Raw genomic sequence first — 18464 nt, 5'->3', positions numbered from 1 at the left:
TCTAAATCAATGGCAGGATCCTCGTTATCTCACGTCTGCTTTCCCTACGCTTTTCCCAGCGGGTATTAGAGGTCATCTGGACCATCGTATTGTACCTGTCTCCCTTATTGCTTTTGCAAATTGGGCACTTCGTCACCATAGCCGGAGGTAAGCTCTTCTCTAGCCAAATGCGCAAAAATTTGGTAGGTTTGCCTATCACAGGACATTCATATACTTGTTATACGACGTTATACAGCTACGAAATTCGTCCCTTGGCAATTCTCTTCTCATCAAACGATCCTAGTGGACCTCTATAACCTAGGATCTAAACTCACTCAATGTTGATCGCCTACAAAAAGCGGCCAAAGAGCTCTCTACCAATCAAGTCATAGCTGATCCGCTAGTCCGATGGCTACTCAAAAACATAACTGCCATCGGTGTTCAAGTGCTAGGATCTTTCTTCTAAAAACTACGGATGCGGGCAGAACTTCGAGGGCTACTCGTTCGGGAAGGGATGCCGGTATTCTAGCTAACAATCAACCCCTCCGATCTTTAAAACCCTCTTATTCTAGTCCTTGCTAGCGTATAGTGTTTAACTAAGCTCTCTACCAACGTGGTATCAACCATTCGATACGCGGTAGCGACGTCTGACCCTATGGCTATAGCGAGATTCTTTCACTATACATACAAGGCGGTGTTTGATAGTCTCCTTAGTAGCAAAACTGCCGACATTAGGATCCTTAGGGACGTTTCTAATTACTTTGGTGTAGTAGAGAGCAATAGACGAGGTATGTTACATCTCCACATATTAGTGTGGGTTCGAGGCAATCTTAGTCTCATCCAGCTACGTGACTATATCCTTGTAGATGGTGATTTTGCAAACCGAATAATCAGCTTCTTAGAAGCTATCGTGATGCATAGCTTACATGGCTCTAATGAGGACCTAGGGTCTACTATCTCAAATACGCCACCTTTGTCAACTGGCTTAGAGACAGACTCGGAATTCATTCAGAACCTTTCCTATAATAGCAACCGTGTTACTCATACCAAACAACTTCATTCTAAGCGTCACATAGCAACCTACTTCAAATACTACTCACAAAGATCAAACAACAATGTCTATCGCTTCGGCATGCCTTATACCCTTCTAGACGCGTCCAAAGCAGACGAGCATAGCATCATTCACCTTACCCGTAACCATGCTTAGGTCAATCTATAGAACCCCTCGATCGCTAGCTGCATCCGCTCAAATCACGACATTTCCTAGATTCCGACTGTGTCGAAATCGTTGTCTCTTCTGTATTACATTACCAACTATGCTACTAAGGATGACGTTTCTCCGTGCCACATAGTGACAAAAGCTACGTTATTAAAACAAATGATTGAACGCGCAAGCGCCGCCCCTACTCCTACTACAGCGGATTTAAGGCTTTGGCGAAAGGGTATAGATAAGTTTGCTCTCCGCTACTTCAATAGCTTATCACAAGATTAGGAAATGAGTGGAGTCTAGGTGGCAAGCACGTTACTACAACTTCCCTCCTACTACATACTTAACTACAACTTCACTCGCATTAATCTCTGGTGGCTTAGACGGTACGTTCGTTCGATTATTCTACTAGAACAGTCTCGTCGAGATGCCTTACCATCCGATACTATCGGAGAAGAGCCATGCAATTATGACCAAAGCGCACCTACGCCAGCAAATATATTCGATAATTATAGGCTTCGTGGAAATCTCCTATCTTACCTATCCATCTTCGAATACTACATGATAGTACGTACCAAGAGACGCCAGGATGCGACAACAGAAGACGTACCCTTCGATGAAGAGCACCTAAGACACCATACGCATATACAGAGGCTTGCTCAGTCTCCTTCTCACACCGCTACGGTGACTCTATAAGGCGAGTTAACCGAGTTTAGTCTTTAGAGGATTCTATGCTAGGTAGGAATCCCACAACAACGGCGATTCAGAATGATTTAGCTAAGATCCTCCTTAGTCTTTTCATTCCTTAGCAAGACTTATCCTCGATTTTTCACCAAACACTTGCAACCGCAACCACACACGGCATTCTATATCACATCTAGACATCTATTGAACTAACACTTCCAGCACATATTCGTACATCTGCAGAAAATGTCGAACTCTTACGTCAATCAAAAAGTGACTGCCAAGCTAATGCTATATTACGCAGCCAGTCTACTCAACATACGTGCCCAGACGGCCAAGAACTGGCTAACCCTCCCTATCCTGCTTCTGACTCAGAAAATAAGGTTCCGCATCTTTCACAGAATATAGATCATTCTCTAAGCAAAGAAACCCTTCTAGCTGCTTTTTTCATAATAAGTCGACGCTAGACGAAGGAAGCATAGGACGCTTAGCGCCGAATCACTACTCTCGCTTCATTTTCATCTCTCCCTCTATCCCTTCAACTCTAGAATCTCTAACCCCTTCACAGCCTAGATAATATGCTATGTGAATCCTCTAGTCTCAAATTCCTTCTAGCGTCTACCCTATAAGAATGGCAAGATCATATTAAGAACATTACTAAGCTTATAGACTAAGATCCATATGCCGAAACGTCAGCCGCTACTATGCCCTACCTTAATGATTTTAATCTCGAATTCGTTAACGACGTCTTAGTCCCTATACTCACTAACTCAGATACACTCCCTAACATGCTATAGCTTCGCTTGCGAGTAGGACAGGATCTAATGGGCGCTTTAATTACCTTACTCGTGTACGAGATTATTCCCCTAAATAAGAAACAACGTATCGTTATAGAGAAGGTGCTCGGCGAAGTACTCATCTACGCTAACCATCTATATGATCCTTTGCTACGGAAGCAAACACTCCTCTACGTCGGAGGTAAATGTAGAGTGGGCAAGAGCCAGATAATCAAAGCGATTGTCGCCGCGATAGATCTAATCAACCGTAAGAACGAAGTCATCCTAATGGCCCTAACAGGCGCAGCGGCTAATGTCATTAGAGGAGGCATATACTATACATCTCTTAGGATTTCTTTAAACCGTTATCAGCGAGCTATAGTGGGACTAAGGGTCTATAGGCTATAGTCGCCAAAAACTATTATGATAATAGACGAGATGAGCATAGTAGACCTCACCGCGCTTAGCATCATCAACACCCACTACAAGAGCACGCGATCCCTTGACAGATCCTCTCTAGACCTCTTTAGTGGTTTACCCATAGTCATTCTCATAGGAGATTTTTACTAATTTCCTCTAGTCTAAGGCCAACCCCTTTAGAAACTACCAAGGAATAAGACTAATCAGGACGGAAAACTTATTTAGACCCAATTCAAGCAAGTCATCATCCTCCATAAGCAGATGCGACAGGCAGAAGACTTACCATATCGAGATCTACTAACACGAGCGAGGACTAGCACTCTCACATTCGATGATATATTGACGTTAAACTCAAAAGCGATTACTTCACTAACCGATCCTCATCTACAAACTTCAATAGCTATCGTTAAACTAAACGCTCTTCGACACGTCATAAACTATTTCTAGGTCGAGCGTTTCGCTTGGGCTAGATATCAGAGAATCATCATTTTCCCTACTATCCACACCCGCACAAGATCCTCTAGGCCGACCGATCTAGCGCTTCACGCAGATGACCTACTTAGCGTTCTAGAGCAAGGCGCAAAAATTCCTTTTCCAGGTCCCATTCTTTATACACTCTCCATGCCGACGATGGTTCTAACAAACATATGCACGCCTGCTAGATTAGTCAATGGTGTAACTAGAGAGGCAGTAGGTGTCGTTGTTGACCTAGAGGGTGAGTCTCCGCTCAATAAATATATTCTATCGCCTATCTCGACTAATCTAAGCACGAATAGCAGACTTTCACGAACTTAATGATTTGTACATCATCTACACTAAGCCTCTAGCGTGCCTTCTGTTTAGACCGAACTGATCGAAATCAGTTTCTATTCATTAACTAGACGAAAATGTTCTACCCATTTTCCCCCTCGAGGCATCTATAACAGTGAAAGGGTATTCTATGCGATGGAGACAGGTTCCTATTTGTCCCGCCTTTTGTCTCACCGACTATAAGATTTAAGGCGCCACCCTCGAATCCGCCATTTTGGACCTTAAGCATAATCGTAGTAGTCGACGTCAAGACTCGCACCGGAAATATTGCTCTACCTATGTACAACTGTCTCGCCTACGTTCACTGACTAGGCTTCATCTTCTATAGCCAATTGATATAGGTGACCTCTAGCACAGACCGGATTCTTAGTTGCTTAGTGAAATGCAATGATTGCAAGCACTCGAACTAGACACTCTTGTTGCATAGCGAACTAATAACTCTAGATAACTCACTATATGCCCAATCATTCTCCTCCACGTCTTGTGTACATGCCCGCTTGAATTAATAGGACAGGCACATACCCTCTCTATTCTCTATCCAACTTCGTCCTACGACCAGCGGTGAGAGAAGTTTTTAGACTAATCATATTTAGGTTCGTGTCTGCGCCTATGCTCATACATCATAACAGGCCTCGACTAGGTCATCCCTACCAGACTCTGCAATATAGCCTTCTACACCAAAATAAATTGTTCTTTACCTCTTCCTACCTTCTTCTTAGCTATAACCCCGTATATCTACTACATTTTTAATCCTCTTAGAATATCAAACTCATACTTGACTACAAAACTTCTCACCATGCCATCAAATAAGTCTTCCCTCGCAATTCTTCATATTCGCGATTTCATCGAGCATGTCGAACCAGATCCAACGCGCCCTAGCAAAGGACTTTCCATGCAGCTACGGGTTTCACTCAATATACCAGACAAAGATGTACAATCAGACGATGTTGAATAGGATGACATTCCCACCCTAATCAGATTTTTCGATAAGGGGAACCGACCTAGCATATACCAACCAAACGCTTTTGTCTATGCGTGGGGCTCTTTTCTCACTAACTCCTCTAAGAGTAAGAATTTTCACATTCTTCTCCACGCGAACAGCGTTGACTGGTTAGTAATCTTCGCAACCATAGCGACATTAAAATTAACATAGTCTAGGCACCCAGGCGATCAAGAAGATACCGATTCATATTTCATACACTGCCCCGAAGCGGCTTAGCCTATCGTCACCATTCTCAGAACTGTCCTCGAACGAGGGGGTCAGCTAAACGCTAGTTCAACCCTATTACACTACCGTCTCCAATCTACAGTATACAACAGTTCGTCTCGAACCCATCACACATTTCCCCTAACCGCATACTTCAAGAATGGTCAACGTTGGGCAAACTTTCCACCTTTAAACGTAAACACTAGCATTTTTCTGACGGGGCGTATTTTCGGCTCTACCAAAGAAGATCGCCAATTGGCTGTGATTACGGACGATATATATTTCCTTCCTACACTATCACAATCTTTTACCCCCACCCCATCTCCAACAACTGGTACAAACGCCAGGACCGCTGGGCCCAAAGGGCTAACCCACGATCTCCATTCAAGTCAGTGGCCTTGTTGCAAGATGACTCGACCTCGACTATCCAAGTATCACACAACTCAACTGAAACTACTACTTTAAATAACGACGACGAAGATACGCAGATAAACTGGCCGGACACACCCGATGACACTCAATCTTCACCACAACCTCAGACTCCCACGCCAGGGAGACGCCCTGGGAGACCGCGAAAAACACCCTACGCAGGCGAACTTGCTCGATCAAAATATAACTCTTGAATAAAAGTTCCATCGATTTTGCACCTCTTTCTACGGTGCGGGTATTAGTCAAACCTGTGCCTTTCCTCATTGGTCTATCTTGTTTAACATGCATGTTGACTTACAACTCACCGATTCATCTGTTCTTTACACTTTACACTCCTACCACCCTCTTCTTTTCACCGTTTCAGGGCCGATGCGCGCACCGCGCGCGTCTTCCAGTTCTTATATAACGGTAAGGGCCCATGGCATCCCGTACAAGCTCCTATTTAAACAGTAGGTATGTCGGAGATGCAGGTCACATGGCACTATCGTGCAACCCTGCTCCTTCTCTCAGTCAAAGAGGATCTCTTCGCTCTCTCTAACAACTATAAGGAATCTCTCTCTTCAGGTTTCTCTCCTCCTAGTCAGTTTTATATCTCTGACACTCCATCTCTGTCCTAAATCCCCATCCAGAACCCCACTCTCCACCTCGGCATCCCTTCTCACGACCTCAACTTCGCATGACGCGCCATAATCTGATTCAACCCCTCCCGCTGGACACAATTCTCGAATTTGAAGCTGCCCGCCAGCTCCTCGAGGTCCTCCAGACTCTTCCCCGCAAACAAGCCTGCAAACTCCATCTGCAAGCTCTCGCTCAAAAACGTCTGCAACACCGCCCGGTCGATGTGCTTCCCCGTGTCCCAGTTCGTCGGATAGGTCTGCGCGGCCGTCGGGCTGACGCGGTCTATCCACTCCACCAGAGGTTTAAGGAGTGCTTCAACCTCCTCGGAGGGATACTTCCCCCAGCTGTCGAGCTGGAGCCTTTTCTTTTTCTCGAGGAACGGGGAGATAAGCTTATTCCACGGTGATGTGGGAGATGTGTGCACCATGCCCTGTAGGCCAATATCTTTGTATAGCCAGATTGTCCAGCTGATCTTCGCCTCGTCGTAGATCCGCATCTGCTCCCCGAGGAGCTCGTACCGGGCGGTATTGATCTTCTCCGCATCGGGTTCGTACTTGGGATTTGCGTACACGGGGCCGAACTCGCCGTTCCAGATCGCCGTCTTGTTCGCGCGGTGGAATTCCGTCTTTCGCGCGAACTGGCGCCGCAAGGCCGCTTTCTGCTCCTCGCTGCCAACATACGGGGCACCGGTGGGGAAACCCATGGTGCTGTAGTCATGGAGCGCATAGACGCAGTTCGGTAGCACGACATCGAAGCCTTTGAACTCCATCGCAAAGGTGTTTCCGTCGAGCCAGAGTATGTGGTCTGGGTCTACTTTGCGGATTTCCTTTTCAAGGCGAGCGTAGAAGGCCGGGAGGCGGACGTGTTGAGGGTCGCAGGGCTCATTGATCGGGTTGTAGCCTGCGATCCAGGAGTTGTGTTTGTAGCGCGCGGCGAGCTGTGTCCAGAGCCAGATGGTTCGGTCTTGGTGGTCTTTGTGTTCCCAGAAGGCGCCATGCGCAGTCGGGTTGTCGGCGTGCCACCCTGGGCCTTGGCCACCGGGAAGGGTGTGCATGTCGAGGATTGTGTAGAGGCCGTGTTTTGCGCACTATTGACAGCGATATCAGCGTTACGTTTGATTTGATTTGATTTCGTTGCTTGCCGCTCCCATATGAGATCTTTTCCCAGTCACCGCCACCCTAACACACCACTATGTTTCAAAAACTGAAGAGACATACCAACTCAATAACCCGATCCAAGTGTTTGAAGCCCTCTTCCTTCAGCACACGTGGATTCATATCATCCTCAAAGTGTCGATAATTGAATGGGATCCTAATACAATTAAGGCCTAAGCTGGCAAAATACCTCGCATCCTCCTCCATGAAGAAGTACGTTAGCCACCGATCGAAGAAGAAGTCGTAGTTCTCTTGGCCGAGCACTTTCAACATGGCGGCGCGGTGCGACGATTCATGGCCTGGGTAGCCCGTGATAAAGTTCTCCATGTTGAGCCAGCCACCAAGGCCTGCGCCCCGGAGGATCACGTCGTTGCCGGCTGAGTCAACGACGCGGTCACCCCGGACCTTAAGGATGCCTGTTGTCATTTCTGCAGCGGACTTTATGATGTTAGAATCAGAAAGGTTGCAGAGTCTGATCTTTCTAGTATAGACCTGTGATATGGAGAGGAATTGGTGAAGAGAAGAAGAGAGGCTGTCTATGTCGAACTACAATGCGAAGGAAAGGAGAGAAATGGAAGTATTCCAGAGGAGCAAAGGTCAAAAATCAAGAGGAGACCAAAAAATAATACCCTTGACGCATGAAACCTTCGGTCAGAGACCGATGTCAGCAGCTCAGAAAACTTCCGCACATCATTGTAAAATGCCCCTAATTCCCCCACCGGATAAATATGACCTGCCCGCAACGCCCGATAAAAACATTAATCTCTTCCACCGGATAAATGCCTCCCCCGGAAGCTCTATTCCCCCAGTCCCCCTCCCGCCCCTCTGCGGGGACGGGACTGGGTTGAATGACTAATTCCAACCCTAACCCTGCAGCATTTTAGGATCACACAGTAACATGGACCAAAGCCTGCCCTGCTGTCCCGACCTGTTACCCAAGTCTACATGATAGTAGGCACCTATATATATTATTTTAAGTAATATGCTTTCTAGAGTACATCCTATTTCTCCAAAACCAGCATTCAAATCTTCTCATTCTGTCCGGTCTCTGGTGCACCCTCCTTGTTCCTAACGTGAACCAACTCGACATTTGCCTTTTTACCCTCGAAAACTAGAAACAAAAGCGTTAGCATCTTAGAACTACTCAAAAAGACCGATGGTCTACTCACCAATAGACAACTCCTCCAGAGTAGGGCCCTTCGTCTCGGAGTATCCAAAGAAAATAACCACCGTCTCGCAGGCCAACCAGACATTATAGACAAGGTAGAATTTCCACCCGAGATTACCCAGGCCAATCGGGTTGACAAACTGATTGAACGAGCTTCCAGCACGTGAGAAGAACTGAGTGATCGCGACTCCCTTCGACCGCGAGATGAAAGGGAACACCTCTGTGAGGTACATATACGTCAAGGGATGCATGAGATTGTAAAATCCGTAGTAGATGAAGATCATTGCAACGACCGCAGATGCAGCATTATGGTTGCCATTCTGCGCGAAAATCGCAGAAGCAGCCGTCCAGCACGCGAAGACGACGGTCATGCCGCCAAAGGAGAGAAGATATTGCCAGCGCCGGCGGAGACTTTTGGCGATGAGAGCACCCGAGACCCCGGAAACGAGGTTCCAGCATTGCAGCCCGAGGTTAATTTGGTTCTGGCGGCGAGTATCGGTGATTCCTATTGTTGCGAGGACTTCGGCCAGGTAGTAAGAGACGAGGCCGTTGCCGGACCATTGGGAGAAAAGGCCGATGCAGGAGGCGATCAGGAGACGGTGCAGATTGGCGCGGCTCTTGAAGAGCTCAATCCAGCTGGAGTTTGAGGCTTCTTTCTCGAGGTGGATGGTTTCGCGGATTTGTCTGAATTCAGCGATAACGAAGGGATCGTCGCGGTTGCCTTCCGCGTGGTATTTGACCAGGATATCGAATGCTTCCTCGGAACGGTCCTGGGAAACGAGCCAACGGGGGGATTCGGGGACGAACCAAATGAAGGTGATTTGGAGCAAGGAGGGGATGATTTGAAACAATGATGGGAGTCGCCACGCCCAGGTGCTGCTCATTTGATATGTTCCGAGAGTGATGGCAGCTGCAAGGATCGACCCGACATACCAGGACTCGTTGAAAAGACCAGTGATGACACCACGCTCTTTGGGGTATGCCAACTCAGCGATGAGCTGGGATGCACCGTTGATAGCGAATGGAATACCAGCTCCCAAAATGAATCGGGAAACCAAGAACATGGCAACTGTACGTAATTAGCCCCATAAACCCAGGAGAGATGAATCAAGGAAGTCCTACTGTTGACAGATGCAGTTTGGAGAATGACGCCTATGAGGATAAACACAGAACCAAGCTTGATACTAGCCTTTCGACCAAAACGATCATTGACCCAAGGAACAGCAGGAATGGCACCAACAGCACCGAGGGAGAAAGCAGCCGTGACGATACCAAGAATAGCACCTCGAGGATTGTTGAAGTCTTTCTCCAGAGTTAGCAAATGTTGTATGAAATTCATCGACAAAGCACTGACAATCGAGCCAGGACTTAACGGCCTGGAGACCGTTCAGCACACTTCCATCATAACCAGAAGTCATTTCGACTCCTAAGGCGGAAGGAACAAGAGCGATGTACAAGGTTCGAAGATTCTTCTTCCTGTACCATGGCACAAGATCTTGTTCTACGAGCTGGGTGACATCGGATGCCTTTGCCAGATTGACGGCATCGATGTGGTCGAGTTGCTCGATGACATTCTTCTCCGCTGAGATATCCATTGGTGATGACACTATTATCTTATGAAGAAGTGTTTTCAAGTCGAGCACAGGTCTGACATAAATCCTGAAAGATCGACCAAGGGATATTCAAAAAGACCTGCAGGAGACTCCAGGATCTAGATATGCGTCCCAAATTGTCGGAATAACCCAAATCAAGGAACCGAGAGAAAGAAGGCCTATCAAGAGCCATTTATGTTGCTTTGGTGCTACGGGCATCGCTACCTTGCACAATTGCCGAGCTACCCCCGCAACTCCAGAGAATGACTCCCAGTTGGCATGCACGTGATTTAGAGTTGGCTGCCAGCAGCTGCTTACACAGAAGTGTTCCCTATTCTCCACTTTTTACCCCATAAAAGGGGGGATCCAGAACACCCAGTTTGGTGAATGGGCGCCATGATTTTAGCTCCTGTGCTGCTCCCCGTGCAATTTAGCCTGCGATAGTTATTCAGGCTGAATTATAGTGGCTTACCAGCAAATTGCCCCCTTGGGTTTTAACCACACACCATTGTAGACATCGCCAAAACCCAACTTTGGGTCGAAGATTTGGACCCAAACGCAAACCCAAGCTGGGTTTGCGTCTGATCAGCGTCGGCAGCTCAGGGAGATCGGGAAAAGGCGAAGAAGATGCCAAAAGAGGAAGGTCATGGAGAGAAGGAAACGAGCGTAGTGAGGTGCATTCTGCAAGACGTCTTCAAACCAGTGTCCTATATAAAAGCTTTGCCCTTTTCTAACCTGTCAGTGGACCAAGGTTCTCCTGTAGGTATGAATACACTATACAAGTTGGCCAACAAAAGATCTCGACCCTGCAATGGAACTCAATGAATGTTGTGCTCGTGCATAGTAGCCCAATATGCACGAGCCAGTGTGCACGGATCTGCTTAATTCGCATCATCTTCAATGTCATACTGTACAGTATCAGACAAGGTCAGGCTAAGGTTCACATACCTGCGTCATGAACGGTCACGCTTTCGCATTTCGGGGATGTCTAGAGGCGGGATGGACACGGATCAGCTCAGCCGGGCAGTTACGGCGGAAAACTCATGTTCGTACAGAAAAGGCGTTTCGACCAAGGCGCCCAAATGAATGATCTGCCTTCATCTTTGTTCGGCGAGCATGCATTGTTACCGAAGTACTGGCGGGGAATAAGAGTATATGGACCGCATCACTGGTACTCGCCGACTCACATGAGTCAATGCTGTATCCTATGCGTGTCAGGACGGTGGAAATGCCCGTTATTAGCTAAAAAGAGGGGAACCTATCCTGTGTTGGGGTAGTCATGAAATTATCTTGTAGAGCAATTGACTGGAGTTTAGAGGTATTTATAGACCTCTCAGCTAGTCTTGTCCCTTGCGTACTTTGGTTGGTGGCAAACGTTGAAGGATACATCTGGATACTAACTCTAACTGAGGGCCGTTGAAAGCCATGTCTTCATTTTACCTCCATTATTTGAAGAACCTTTTTCAATACCAATTTTAGATGGCCAGCCAGAAACACTCACCAGGGTCCTGTTGAGATAGTGATGCTCGGCGGCCTTATGGAGATGGTATCGTTCAAGAAACGTTGATTCACGATCAAATCCTCCGCCGTCTACGAATTTGAGGAATTGTGGTGCAAGTAGAACTATTCAACCATCACTGAAATACTCACGTTTCAGGGTGTGACCATCTCATGTATTTACAGTTCAACGTTGATTCAAGAACTATTCTGTCACCAAAAATATGTGCGGGTTGAGAATAACTGATTGTTTTCGCATGCTTCCGATTGCAATGATATTGTCGTTATTTGCTGTTCCATCTATGGACTGCCGCCCGTAAAAAGCATATTTTCAGAGCCTTTTTTCAATGAAAGAACAGAGTAGCGGGCAGCAATACAGTAGACGAGAATTTGAGGCTGGCATAGAAAATTCGTTGACTCAAAACTACGTGGAAGCCCTAGTTCAACATGGCGCTTGCCACAGTAAAGTTCATTTCAAACTGGGATAACAGTGCCCGGATTTTAGGCCACATTCACTTGGGCATTTAACAACCGTTGATGTGACTGTCATTAAATGCGACGTATTCAACCCCGCTACCCAAATTACCTTGAGGCCACAAGAATAGTAAAGTTTTGACCTTATGAGACTCTCATCACCTGTGAGACTTGATCGAGCGTCGTCTGAACAACCTATTGATTCACAAGCAGCCATCATCAACATGGAGATACACATCCCCAACAGCCCGCTCAAAACAAGCAGATCACCAGTCAAAATCTGACCGTGTTGATCGACTCTTACCATCATCATAAATCTCACCAAGTAGTCTGCGACTCGATAGCGTATACAGGCTGGCTCGAAATCGCCTTGACCAACACACACTGAGTGACTCTGCGCTGGCCCCACCATCAAGTCCTTAGCGCAGATCAATCATTTGACCTGTCCTGATTAACTTGCGGGAGGTCGAAAAGTGCACTGCGTTCGGTATTGTAAGATTCTAGGAAGGTCACTGTACTGTGCTGTACTCGATAGGGCTTCGAACTGGGTGAATCTCATATACATAAGTATACCTGACTAGGTGAAAGGTATCGACGGCAGTATTTTAAGACTTCCAGTAAAGTTGCGACTTCTGTGCCCATTCTCCAGCGGTTTCGTAACTACTGATACGGCTCTTAACTTATTGTACAATTTTGTCTGTCGAAAGACCTGCATTGCATGGTATTCCGGTTAGCGGAGTAGCCCACATATGCTTTTTCCTCCAACCCAATGCCCCGCGCAAGATACGACATCTCGAGGCAGAGCGTCTTATCTGGTAAGACGCGCTCTCGTTCATCTTCGACGGTATTTTCATTTACCCTAAAGTCCAGGGGCATAGGTCAAAGACCTGGTCGAAATCTTCAGCAGAGCTTCTTATCGAATCCAGGTGGAGAATTGATCCGCCACTAATTATCCAACTAGTAATGGTGGTGTGTCATCATGACCACAAAATAGAAGAAGTCCGACATTCTAAGGATATTCTGGCTATCTCTTTAATAGTGCAGAATGTATAGTAAGCGAAATAGCACACAATAACAAAAATGTGACAGTGGAGGGATTTCGTGACTTCCTTACGCTTCGCAATTGCCAGCCAGTCGCGTGCATTTAATTGTCGTTGAACAAAAAAAGTGCTCCTTCATGCCGAAGTCGTGGAAGCAGACGAGCAAATCGACAGAGGATCTTGGTAGGACGAATTGCGCGGTAAAAGCAGGCTGACATGTAGACAGTCGGATTTCGCTGAGCAGGCTTCCACTCTCTATAAACAGTCGAGTTTCTTCCACGCGAGGTCCGAGTTGGCCTCTGCCGGCGCGGCGTCTGCCAGCGGTTCAGAAAAGGTCAGCAACAGCTTTGTGGCAGAGGACTTTAGACTCACAGCAAGATTCTTGGCATCCATTCATGTCGGCGGCAGCTCCTGCGCCAGCTGGTTACCTTGCCACATAATTGCAAAAATGTTTTTTTTTGTGAAAGGAGAATTCACTCACTACTCTTGTTGATGAGAACATCGCAGCATCCATCACCGTTGCTGGCAGGCTGGTATTGACGTTGTACTGTTTTCTGCGTTCCAGTTTTATCAGGGTCGACGAGTGCATTATTTCGGTAGAGGTGGGCATAATCGTACTGTAAGGAGCTACTCTTCAATGGCGTGGAGCCATATTTATTTTTCTCGCTCAGCTAGATTGCCTGCTGTGTTGTGGCCGAATTTCTGGTGAGGTTGCTATCAACCGTGGTATGTGTTTGTCCCTTGCAATGTGCGCTGCTATTTGCAAGATGTCTGGTGTACTCGACGTGTACAGCCGCAGTGGACTCGACCATCGTCTTGTCGATCCCGACTGGCTTTCGGTGAAACACGCGGGATACTCCGGAGAGCGCATCTGGTCCAACACATGGTGTTGTGGTGGTGGTGGTTCTTCCTGATGATCGAATTGGTGTGTATATATATCTCTGCGGACATTCGGAACATCCCATCCAACCATCGGGATCAATTATGTCCTTCACCCTAGACAGCCAGTTCGTGACCATATTTCCTATTAAAGTCATGTGGCTGGCAATGACTCAACAGACACGTAATAACACGTCTAGGTCGGCGATATCGACGCGTTGAAAGTCGAGGCAATGGCTGTTTCCTATTTTGGGGGTTCAACTTTCAATCGCGATCCACTGATAAGATGATAAGACGGTAAACCCGTAACAACCTATCGTCTCCCCACTAGCGGAATTTGATTCAACAGCTTCGTCCTGACAGACCAAAGCCAGACTCAAGAGGATCAAAGGCCCAGGTGCCTCTTGCCCAACACTGTTTTGCCGCAGGTTATTCTATCCATTTTCGGCCCTGTGATTCGTCCTTCTGCTGATAAGAGTGTCGGGATCCATGGTGTCCATGGTAGATCCATAAAAGGTTTGCAGCACTAAACTGCATTTATCTTTTTGACGCTTTTGCTAGTGCGCGTTCATCTCGCTTACTATGCGTTCTGTAGATAGCTTGATTATACTCAGAATGCCAGACATCTTCCATCTTGTTGATTTTGACCACATCCCCACATCCCACAATAAGCGGCTAATCAACGCCCCGCTCGGTTAGACACAATCCCGCGTGGACTTTAGCCTCTTACTTCGGTGGAGATTCCAATAACTTTCACAAACTTGATCCCGCTATCTGTCCTGTCCCCATTTCCTCCATGTGTCCTTGGCAACTGATTATAGTATCTTCCACACTGATATTGGTTGTGCAGTCCATATGCACTTGCCGTCTATTAGATTGGTATTTATCAGTCGGCACTCTTCTCCTGCGCAAACTTATATCCCTGGGCGACGGCAGATTCGAGGCATTTGTCAAGGGTTTTCAGAAGAGCCACCGAACAGGAGAAAAAGTAGGATAGAGCGTCGACAAAGTCGCTAAGAGCTTAGACACCGTCCATCCCAGTGTCCGAGTGGGATGCTTGAGTCGTGGCTCAACGTACTCCGCTGTTGAGACCCCCGCAAGTTGTCGCAGTTTCTGCGAAGTCATGTGCTAGTTGAGTGGCCTCGAACCTTCGATCCGTAGTGTATAACATCCAGCGTTTGAACTGTGCTCTGGATTAGCCTGTCGCATATAGATTTACTAATAAGGTCACAAACCGTTGATATTCTTACGCCAAGCCACAGACACCGATGAGGCTTCTATGGAATTCTACGGGCTTGTGTATGTATAGTGTAATTTTACGCAGCTAGGTACTGTAACATACAAAGGGCATTTTACTGTGCCCTTGAACTAACGCGGCCCACTCAATGATTGATCTGGGCCAAGGCCTTAGCGGCGTGGACAGAAAATAGATATCTCGTGTGTATTGGTCAAGGCGATTTCAAGAAACACTGTATGCTAATCAGCAGGGGCCGTGAGCGGGAGAAGGAAAGAATACAGGAGGAGAGCGTGGACAGACAAGAATTGCGGGAGGTCGATTTCTTGATCGCATGTACAACAGTTGCTGTTTCAGCTTCAAAAGCTGTTCCGTAAGTATCATGTGCTGCCACATGGCTACCTAGCTAGTACAATTAAGTGGAATGTGCTGTTGGTGCGCTTCAGGACGTGCAGTGGATCTCCGAATCCTTCGACAGTCTAGAGATCTCGTTGAAGACAAAAACGCTCCTCTCCTGTTTGGCATAAGCCAGCCTGGGTTTAGTACCAGCAATAACTTTCGATGATGTGACCTATGGGAAAGGACGCGGGCTCAATATCCTTTTACTGTGGGTTTAGAAGGTCCCTTCTATTGCTTCCCATCTGATTTTCCTAGTGGCCGGACCGGTGTCGGAAAGATCTTTACCATTGAAGCAACTTCAAAGCGGCTTGATCTTCTTCTCTATTCTGTAAGCATTGTCCATAAGGGTTGCTAATAGTTCACTAACTTGCCTAGATATAGGCGGGTGAACTTGTTGTCGATGGAGGTGATTCTGGTGCGCTTGAGCAGCAGCTTGAGCGCATATTCAAGATTGACAAACACTTCAACGCCGTTCTACTCTTAAACGAGGCAGATGCGTTCTTGGAACAGTGTGCCTCTTACCATGGCATCCACAAACGCCTTGTGACTATATTCCTTCGAAAGCTGGAATACTACTAGGGCGTCCTATTCCCCACAACGAATCGGAAGATTCAGTTTGATGAATTCATCATGAGCCACATTCATCTGACCATGAAATTCGCCAATGACCACTTATCTTATATGACTACGCTAGGCCTATTGTTCGCCAAAGGATGTACATCCAGTCTAGACCTTAAGTAGATGCAGATGTGCAGATGCATTCTGAAAATTTTCCTTTAGGGCAAGCTTTCTGTAGTCATTGCTTTCATTCAACTAACCATTACTTCAAATCTGCACGCTTATTCACCACCATGTATATTCGCAAGCACCCCCATATCACCGTAGAAGCTGTACTCAATGAAATTTTGGCGCGATTATCAGACCTCCCACTCTTTCCCTGAAGAGATCTAGTAGCTCTAGATTTTACGACTGCACTCCAGTTTGGTGAGGATTCAGAGATGATTGTGTTGACTGCGAACGGTAGTGATGTTGGTTCCTGGAAAGGAAGAATGAACATTGTTCTTTCCTGGACATCTCTTGCTCTAAGAGAGCAATGATGGCTAGGCATGCAAGGTCTAGGTCCACCTAATCTTGCCACTAATGGCACGCACCACCATGTAATCATGCATACCGTACCTTAATAAAAGGGCCTAACAGACAAGGCCAGCGCTGCAAATGCTTTGCGACAAGGCCGAAAGCTTCTACGGTTCGAGTCCGCGACTTGTACTGGTATCTCGCGTCCTATACTGTCCGTCTTACCTATGTGTCGACGCCTACCATGCAGCGAAGAATCTAGACTCTTTTGAATACTACAAAATGGGGATTATGGAGAAATTATGGATATGGCATAATTTAGCTTTGGACGTGTCAACATTTGGCCCTGCAAAGCAACCGAAGAAACTCTGAACTGAGGGTAAATTCAATAGCGGTTGCCATAAGTCCTCTCACTGGGCGTCGTTTTTCTCTGTTGTAGGTATCTCGGATACCCAAGGTCGTCTGTTTCTACTGAAAAACTCAATAGCAGGAAGAAGGTGCTCCTTTTTCTCGATCGTCCCGGTGGTTATTGAAATAAAGCCCATATCTTTCAAGTGCTGATTCTGGAGAAACATATTCGATCCACAGACTCTGCAGAAAGAACGTTTGAGGACCAATCCTGAAAAGGTTTCTCTGTTCTCATATTCTTGTAGTTGGTCATCTCCACTGATGATTTTGAGATTCTATTCTAATGGTCAGACGGATTCCTGCAAATAACGGAGTCGTAGTTCGGGTAGAGACAGGTATGTAGAATACGAACACTTGTTTTGAACCAACAATTCACCATAAACGCAGAACCAGAGACCTTTTGACAGCTATCACAATGGCAGACGATAGTTGTCTCCGGCTTACCGCGGATCTCAAACTGGATTGCACCGCAGAGACAATTGCCCGCAGAGCTTTCTGCCTCTTCACATGTTGACATAATTTGGTGCCTGATTCCCTTGGCGGGTTTCAGACGAATTAAAGGTCAAACGATATCCTCCGGAATAAAGACAATTGTATAGCTGTCGAGATGTACGCAGCCCTCTGGGTTATGAACCCCGCACCACCAAGTACAATGATACACCGCCTAGCCGATTTGCCTGGCCGACACCGTAACGTAGAATGAAACATCTTGAATTCATTGAGTTCATTGTACCATCCAGCAGATAGGCTGAGATCTCGGGGATAGGAGGTGTTGGTAGAGGTAAAATAAAGTCTGATTTAACAACTGAGGCTGTTTGGCTTCCTAAGGTCTCTGGTGTGAATAGCTGCGAATCCGGAGGGAAACCAAAGTAGAAAGGATCCGAAGAATTCCCCTCATAGACAGAGGAGGATGGAAGATCAGAGAAGTGTAGAGACATAGTCACATAGCTTACGGAGAGACGAAGTATAAGGTTGAAGGAGAAATTAAAAGACTTACAGAAAAGTAAATAGTTAGTAAAATTCATGATGACTGGGGGACGACAAGGGGGGTTCAGACAGCTCTACGAGCTGAAGGTTCGAAGTTGATAGATCACTATACAACCTACTTGGCAGCGGGACTCACCTCTCTTGATTGGCTAGGATATGAGGGTCGCGAGGGTCACCCGCAGATTTACCCTCGTAAATTTGAGGGTCACCCGTGGGTGAGTCTCGTGACACTCACGACCCTTATAGTTTCCAAAAAAATCCACCTATGTCCAATTGAGTCCCAAAGACATACCTTTAAGAGTCGCATTAACCTCGTTTTATACTAAAATATAATTATAGATATACTATTAGAATTACTAAATGTCTCTTGCCTATGTGTCCAAGATTCAGCACGATCGACCTTAGTATTAAATACATATGCGATAAAA

General features: G+C 46.6%; 8 protein-coding genes across 8 annotated transcripts; 4 read left to right on the top strand and 4 right to left on the bottom strand.

The window, feature by feature from the left end:
• Nucleotides 1-9: 9 nt before the first annotated feature.
• N7510_006628 (uncharacterized protein) lies at nucleotides 10-445 on the top strand (the record flags this gene model as incomplete). Its single annotated transcript, XM_056978554.1, has 3 exons — nucleotides 10-33; nucleotides 60-182; nucleotides 302-445. The coding sequence occupies 3 exons, from the start codon at nucleotides 10-12 to the stop codon at nucleotides 443-445; spliced, it is 291 nt and encodes a 96-aa protein (XP_056834586.1).
• Nucleotides 446-454: 9 nt separating this feature from the next.
• On the top strand, nucleotides 455-1186 carry N7510_006627 (uncharacterized protein; the record flags this gene model as incomplete). Its single annotated transcript, XM_056978553.1, has 2 exons — nucleotides 455-499; nucleotides 569-1186. 2 exons carry the CDS (start codon nucleotides 455-457, stop codon nucleotides 1184-1186), a joined length of 663 nt encoding a protein of 220 aa, XP_056834585.1.
• Nucleotides 1187-1357: 171 nt separating this feature from the next.
• On the top strand, nucleotides 1358-3216 carry N7510_006626 (uncharacterized protein; the record flags this gene model as incomplete). The annotated part of the gene is given in 4 exon segments (XM_056978552.1): nucleotides 1358-1431; nucleotides 1498-1792; nucleotides 2668-3039; nucleotides 3055-3216. The coding sequence occupies 4 exon segments, from the start codon at nucleotides 1358-1360 to the stop codon at nucleotides 3214-3216; spliced, it is 903 nt and encodes a 300-aa protein (XP_056834584.1).
• Nucleotides 3217-6170: 2954 nt separating this feature from the next.
• On the bottom strand, nucleotides 6171-7710 carry N7510_006625 (glycoside hydrolase family 5 protein; the record flags this gene model as incomplete). The annotated part of the gene is made up of 2 exons (XM_056978551.1): nucleotides 6171-7217; nucleotides 7348-7710. The coding sequence occupies 2 exons, from the start codon at nucleotides 7708-7710 to the stop codon at nucleotides 6171-6173; spliced, it is 1410 nt and encodes a 469-aa protein (XP_056834583.1).
• Nucleotides 7711-8306: 596 nt separating this feature from the next.
• N7510_006624 (MFS sugar:H+ symporter) lies at nucleotides 8307-10047 on the bottom strand (the record flags this gene model as incomplete). Its single annotated transcript, XM_056978550.1, has 4 exons — nucleotides 8307-8395; nucleotides 8454-9521; nucleotides 9575-9754; nucleotides 9807-10047. 4 exons carry the CDS (start codon nucleotides 10045-10047, stop codon nucleotides 8307-8309), a joined length of 1578 nt encoding a protein of 525 aa, XP_056834582.1.
• Nucleotides 10048-13310: 3263 nt separating this feature from the next.
• N7510_006623 (uncharacterized protein) lies at nucleotides 13311-13644 on the bottom strand (the record flags this gene model as incomplete). Its single annotated transcript, XM_056978549.1, has 2 exons — nucleotides 13311-13415; nucleotides 13537-13644. 2 exons carry the CDS (start codon nucleotides 13642-13644, stop codon nucleotides 13311-13313), a joined length of 213 nt encoding a protein of 70 aa, XP_056834581.1.
• A 2097-nt stretch (nucleotides 13645-15741) lies between these two features.
• On the top strand, nucleotides 15742-16146 carry N7510_006622 (uncharacterized protein; the record flags this gene model as incomplete). The annotated part of the gene is made up of 3 exons (XM_056978548.1): nucleotides 15742-15779; nucleotides 15823-15895; nucleotides 15949-16146. 3 exons carry the CDS (start codon nucleotides 15742-15744, stop codon nucleotides 16144-16146), a joined length of 309 nt encoding a protein of 102 aa, XP_056834580.1.
• A 905-nt stretch (nucleotides 16147-17051) lies between these two features.
• On the bottom strand, nucleotides 17052-17566 carry N7510_006621 (GFA family protein; the record flags this gene model as incomplete). Its single annotated transcript, XM_056978547.1, has 2 exons — nucleotides 17052-17324; nucleotides 17402-17566. 2 exons carry the CDS (start codon nucleotides 17564-17566, stop codon nucleotides 17052-17054), a joined length of 438 nt encoding a protein of 145 aa, XP_056834579.1.
• Between the last annotated feature and the right edge of the window lie 898 nt (nucleotides 17567-18464).

This window comes from Penicillium lagena (genome assembly GCF_028827675.1).
Source record: "Penicillium lagena strain IBT 129212 chromosome Unknown utg000003l_segment0_segment0, whole genome shotgun sequence".
NCBI lineage: Eukaryota > Fungi > Ascomycota > Eurotiomycetes > Eurotiales > Aspergillaceae > Penicillium > Penicillium lagena.
This window is presented reverse-complemented; position numbering and strand designations above follow the sequence as displayed.